Source organism: Tasmannia lanceolata, unplaced genomic scaffold (genome assembly GCF_043159265.1).
Source record: "Tasmannia lanceolata isolate RefF3 unplaced genomic scaffold, GAP_Taslan_0.1 ptg000019l, whole genome shotgun sequence".
NCBI lineage: Eukaryota > Viridiplantae > Streptophyta > Magnoliopsida > Canellales > Winteraceae > Tasmannia > Tasmannia lanceolata.
In genome coordinates, this window is record NW_027518696.1 from 22,547,801 (window position 1) to 22,554,493 (window position 6,693).

At 43.4% G+C, this 6,693-nt stretch overlaps 1 protein-coding gene across 1 annotated transcript; it reads right to left on the reverse strand.

Annotated features, from left to right (window-relative positions):
- Window positions 1–352: 352 nt before the first annotated feature.
- LOC143852418 (uncharacterized) lies at window positions 353–835 on the reverse strand. Its single transcript, XM_077361799.1, has one exon. The coding sequence runs from the start codon at window positions 833–835 to the stop codon at window positions 353–355; it is 483 nt and encodes a 160-aa protein (XP_077217914.1).
- Window positions 836–6,693: the final 5,858 nt, after the last annotated feature.

A 6,693-nucleotide genomic window follows, 5' to 3' on the forward strand; every position in this document is an offset into this window, starting at 1 on the left:
GGGTTACTGGCTGGTGAGGTACCGATGAAAACTTTTGGCACTGTTCACACTTCTTGACATAGTTCTGGGCATCTTCTAGTATGGTCGGCCAAAAGAATCCTCGGCGAAGGATTTTGTGAGCCAGCACCTTGCCCCGCCCCCCCCCCCCCCCGCGAGTGATCTCCATAGATGCCTTCATGTACCTCAACCATTGCTCGATCGGCGTCTGTGGGTCGGAGACACTTTAGTAGTGGCCAAGAAAATGATCGTTTATAGAGCACTTCACCTTTCAGGATGTAAAGAGCGGACTTGGCAGTAATTCTCCTTACTTTATTTCGGTCCGTTGGCAACATACCGTCTTTCAGGTACTGTATTATGGGTCCATCCAGCTGGGTTCGTGATAAATATGAGTAGCTTCTTCTCTCTCTATACTGGGATGGGAGAGAACCTCAGTATACACGTTCCCCCAGCTAGTGGTTTCCGAGGAGGCCATTTTGGATAGGGTGTCAGCTCTTGCATTGAGGGTTCTAGAAATTTGCACAATCTCGAATTCTTTGAAAAAGGAGATTTTCCCTCTCACCTTTTCTAGGTATTTAAGCATCCTTCTATCTTTCGCCTCATAGAGTCCATTAATATGTCCAACAACGAGTTGTGAATCATTATAGGCTTTTAGTCGGCCGGCTTCCAATTCAAGGGCTAATGCCAGTCCGGCCAATAGTGCCTCATACTCAGCCTCGTTGTTGTAAGCATCGAAGTCTAGTTTCAGAGCATATTCCACTAGAAATTTATCAGGTTCGGCCAAGACTAATCCTGCTCCTCTTCTGCCTGCATTGGCTGATCCATCGACAAACAACATCCATGGATATTGTTTTTCTTGTTCATCTTTTATCTCCTCCTGCCCCCCCCCCCCCCCCAAGTCTTCAGTCGGAGCCGTGCATTCTACCACAAAGTCGGCAAGTACTTGCGACTTAATTGCGGGGTGAGGTCAAACTTGTATGTCAAATTCGCGAAGTTCTACTGCCCAATTGATTAATCGTCCCGAAGTGTCGGGTTTTTAAAGGATTTTGCGCAATGGTTGGTTGGTGAGAACAACTACGGTGTGGGCTTGAAAGTATGGACGCAATTTTCTGGCGGCAACGACTACCGCAAATGCAAACTTTTCGATATTCTGATACCTTATTTCGGCGTCATGTAGTACTCGGCTGACATAATATATGGGGTGCTCTGTCCTTTGCCCTTGCCTAACAAGTACGGCACTGACGGCTAAGGGGCTTACCGCTAGATAAAGGTATGACTTTTCATTCGGTAGTGGTTTCATCAACACCGGAGGAGACTGGAGATAATGCTTGAGTTTGTCGAACGCTTCCTGGCATTCGTTCGTCCATTAAAAATCTTTCATGTTTCTCAGTATCTTGAAGAATGGAAGGCACTTCTCGGCGGATTTGGACATAAATCGGCTCAAAGCCGCTATCCTTCCCACGAGTCGTTGTACTTCGTTCAAGGTTTTTTATGGTGTCATATCGAGGATGGCTTGTATTTTCTCAGGATTAGCCTATATGCCTCGTTGACTAACCATGAATCCAAGGAACTTCCCAGAAGTTACCCCAAAGGCGCACTTTGAGGGGTTGAGCTTCATCTGATATTTTCGTAATACTGCGAAAGCTTCCTGAAGGTCGATAACATGGTTCGTAGTTTCCAAGCTTTTAACAAGCATATCGTCAACATATACTTCCATGTTTCGACCGATTTGTGGGGCGAAAATTTTATTCACCAACTGCTGATACGTGGCTCCTGCGTTCTTAAGGCCAAAAGGCATGACCTTATAACAAAATAGTCCTTGTTCTGTGACAAATGATGTTTTGGGGATATCGGGGGAGTACATACATATCTGGTTATATCAAGAGAAAACATCCATAAAGCTGAGCATCTCGTGGCCAGATGTAGCTTTTATCAGCATATCGATTCGAGGGAGGGGTAGTGGTCTTTTGGACAGGCTTTGTTTAGGTCAGTAAAATCCACGCATATCCGCCACTTCCCGCTCGCCTTTTTTACCATTACTACATTGGCGAGCCAGTCTGGATAATGTATTTTCCGGATGAACCCAGCTTGTAGGAGTTTATCGACCTCCTCTTTTATAGCTTTATGTCGCTCAGGAGCAAAATTTCATTTCTTTTGTTTAACGGGTCTATGAGAGGGGTCGACACTGAGCCGATGGACGGCAACGTCCGTCTAGATACCTGGCATATCTAAAGAAGACCATGCAAAAACATCTGCATTAGCTTTCAAAAAATTGACCAGGTTAGTTTGGATCTTACCAGTGAGGGGTGAACTGATCTGGACCGTTCTTTCATCATTTTCCCTGAACAACGGTATCTGGGTCAGCTCTTCTACCGGTTCTCCGCGCGTCTGGTAATTATCCGAATGTGGGTCGGTACCGACTATTTGGAGAAATTCCTTTGCTTTTTTCACCACTTTGGTGTAATCAGCATTACAGTTTCTACCTCTTTCCTGATCTCCTCTTACCTCTCCGACTCCTGCTTTTGTCGGGAATTTGATTTTGAGATGAGGTGTTGAGACGACAGCTTCAAGCTTGTTTAGAGGCGGACGTCCTATGATGGAATTATAGGTGGAGGGGACCTTAACAACCAGGAAAGTTTGCATGATTGTTTTCTCGCGAGGCTCGGTACCGAAAGTGACAGGTAGGTCTATCCTTCCTTCGATACGAATCGATCCACTAGCAAATCCATAGATTGACCATTCTACTGGTGTAAGCCTGTCCAATCCTAAGTGCATCTCTTTAAACACATTGTAATGTAAAATGTTGACAGAGCTACCAGTGTCTATCATTACTTTACTCGCATTAAAATTGGCGATAATGAGGCGGACAACGATCGCATCATCATGAGGGAGGTAAACATTGTCGTAGTCTTTTTCAGAAAAGACTATTTGCTCCTCGCTCTCAGTAGAATCCAATCGCAACTTCTTTGCTGGAGCTTCCACCTCATGAATTTGGGCGGCATAGGCCTTCTGTCCGGAAATTGTTGGTCTTCCTGAGGTCAGTCCTCCAGCAATTACATTGATGCTCCCTGCAATTCTGAGTGGAGCATTGGTCCTTATATCCGGGAGTTGTTTAACCTCAGAAATCTGTCTGGTTTGGTCAGTCCCGACGATCAATTGGGTCGGATTAGAAGGACCAGGCATCTTCGGAACCTCAGGTTTATGGGAAGGTCTATTATGCTTTGTGTTCAACAAGTATTTATCGACACGCCCGAGCCCTACCAACCTTTTGATTTCATTCTTCAGATTATAACAATCATCTGTAGTGTGGCCATGGTCGCCGTGAAAATGGCAATATTTGCTAGTATTACGCTTTATACCGGTACCTTTCATTTTTTGCGGCCATTGGAGATCCTCTTTTCCTCGGATTTTGTAAAGGATATTTGCTACGGATGTATTTAAAGGAGTGTAGTTGTACCTTTCGAACTGTTGCAAGGGAGCTCGGTTATCAGATTGTGACTGTCGATTATCGCATCGAGGAGGTTTACCTTGACCATTATTCGAATGGGCCTCCTCCTTCCTCTTCTCCGGAGCTTTAGTGAGTTCTAATTCTCTTTCCATGGCGAAAGATTCTTCATTGTTAACATATTTGTCTGCTACCGCCATTAGTTCCTAGAGATCTCAGGGAGGGTCGATATTCAGGGCTACCTTGAGATCCCTGTCGTGGACAGCCGATTTCATCGCTGCTCTAACCATCTCATGATTAAGGTCTTTGATTTGTGATAAATCAGCCCTAAACCGACCTATAAAAGATCGTAAGGTTTCTTTCTTTTCTTGATGGAGAGCGAGGAGCGCGTCGGCAGGCTTTTTCTGTGGCCGACTATTGGCGAAGTATATCACAAATTCCCTACCTAATTCTCAAAAACAAGATATGGAATTAGGTTTAAGGCGGCCGTACCAACTATTCGCTCCTTTTTTTTAAATATGACGAGAAAGCACTACACATGACTGTGTCGTTAGTGCCTTTGAACTCCATCGCCCTCTGATAGGCTTGTAAGTATTCCAATGGATCTGACGTACCGTCGTAGAGCTCGAGTCTTGGAAAATCGAAATTCGGCATCAATTGGCCTGTGCTGTAGCCTCTATGAATGGTGATTGTACTTCATTCTCTCATTCAGTCAGGAGATCTGGCTCATAAGGTTTCTTAATATGGCGCTGCATCTCCCTGACTTGTCGCTGAAGTTCGGCAAGGAGTCCCGAGTCAGGCGCATTAATTCTGTCTCTTAAATTGTGATACGGGTTGTCTTGCGCTTGGTTCGGGTTTCCTGTGCAATTAGTCCTTTGGGGGACGTTGTTGTTTTGGGTTAGAATAGGCCTAAAAGTTAATTATGGTGCTCGTCGGTCGTTCACCTCCCCGCTTCCATGATTCGGCCTGGGACTAGTAATCGAAGCAGAAGGTCGGTGATTTACTGGCCTTCGACTGCGAGGATTTCTGCCCTCAGGTGATTCGTCTTGTTCTTCTTCGAAATGTGGATTCCGCACTTCCGCGATTAGTGGAGGAATATCGACGTTCCGAACTATCGGTGGGGGGGGGGGGGGGGTGGGGGTGGTAAACGTCTCAATATTTCCTGAAGGGCGACCAAAACGTTCCCCACTTGCGATGCAAGTTGGTTGGAGTAGTATCGTCGTTATTAGGTGTTTCCTCCGGAACTTGATTCTCGGGGATTGCAGCCTGTGCTTGACTCTGGTCATTACTCCTTCGCCCTGTGGGTTAGGTGCGGCGGATTTCAAAGTTTTTTATCTCGAATTCGTCATGGTCATCCTACGGATGACACCAATCTAATGATGCCAAAATCCGCTCTACACGATCTAGTAGTGATAGAGTTATTCCATTAAGCAACTTGCACTCACAGAAAGATATTACTAGTATCGAAATTATGATACTTCAATATTTAAGCTAGAAATCAGAATCACAAGTGAATTGAAGGGAAGGAGATGAAGTTCAGAAGTATTACCAACGAAGAAGAGGTGGGAGATGATTTGACTGAATCTGGTCTTCCCAGGCTGCCTACATACCCCTTTATTGAGGATCAAGTCTAACGTAGTTCCATTATGAAAGTGAGGGTCTCCTTTTATAGAGAATAGAGTCCATGATGATTATGATCTTACTGTTTTAGGAGTTTTTCCTTATTGATCAACTTTCTCGGGAGATAAGTTCGTATGTACTTTTAATAGATATCATATTTCCTATATCAGTAGGTTACTAATAATGTGACTCCTATGTTTGGAAAATCACCGTCTTAGAGCATATTGCCTCTTTGAGGGACGGTTTCCCAATTATGGACGTTGCTATTTATAAGGAGAGGATAAGGTCTCATTCCCTCATCCCGTAGGTCGGTTTCTAATTATTCGGCAGTACCACGTGTTGTTCATCGACGGTAGGTGCTGATTTTACCCCTAACAGTTAGGATTGACTGTTGCATGAGAGTTTTTTTCTATGACACATTCATTGTAGGGCCCACCAGATGAACTGTTTGGATCACCAACTGCTGGACACTGCATGTACTTTTGTACAAATATTATTTCTTGGAAACGTACACAGCATGGCACAAGTATTCCCTATTTCCGCTGGAAAAATGCTAGGAAGAATGATCGTTGGGCTCTTTCCTAAGACACTTTTGGAGCCCACACCCGTTATCGTTGGCCCAACCTTAATTTTGTGATACCGCCCTTGATTTATCCTATCTTATTTAGATTTCCACCATGTGGGTCACCTCATGATGGACTACAAGATCGACGGTCTCGATTATATGCAAAAGTTGATTGCTAGGATTGATCAAGACGGAATTAACCATGCTGCATAGTATAATTTTTTGTACTTTGGTTGGCTGAACATCTAATCCAAGAAATCTTCTAGGGCACCCTTAGCAACTATGAAAAATATTTCCTGATTTTTTATTTTGGCCATGTTTGGCAACCATTAAATTTTTTTCATGGGATATGAGCTTATCAAGTGGTGAGAGAATGAGACCGTATTCTGAATGGAGTGCCCCCCCCCCCCCCCCCCCCGCGGACAGATAAAATCCCCCCCTTTAACGTTAAGGCAAAGGAAAACGTTAAAAGGGGTGAATTTATCCTCAAGCAGTGAACCATTCTCACAGAAACCGTTTTCGGGAGACGCCCGGGGGAAGGAGGGGGGATATCATTTCCCTTTTATAAACCATGTTTTTCAGCCTTTTCCTTCCTTCTCCTCACTCTGTCCCTCTTATGTCTCTCCCTTTTGTGCCCTCACTCACCATTGGGCAAAGCTAATATTCTATAGAAAAAAATTATGAATGACAAGAATTCCAAGGTTTCAGCCTTTTTAGGAAAAATATTATTGTACTTAACTTTTTGTAAGGTTTTTTGAAGGAAAAGTATTACATCGAAATAATTTTTACCTGAACAAAGGCATTAGTGCATTACCATGACATTGGAAAAAACTTTTTTCCAAAGAAGAAATTTTGCAGAACAAAGACGTTATCATGTCCTTAATTTTATTTATTTTTGGCAGAAATAATCTAAGATGCTTCTACATAAAAGGATTGAATATAAATTCTCCTTTTTCTGTTTAAAATATTCTTTTATTTTATTATGTCACTGACAAAATTCTTTTAATATCTAATATCTTACTCTTAACCTTCTTTTAGTTTATACATTCAGAAATGTGATGTATCA

Coding starts and splice junctions, on each gene's coding strand:
- LOC143852418 (XM_077361799.1), bottom strand. CDS start 835: ATGTTGTTTGTCGATGGATCAGCCAATGCAGGCAGAAGAGGAGCAGGA.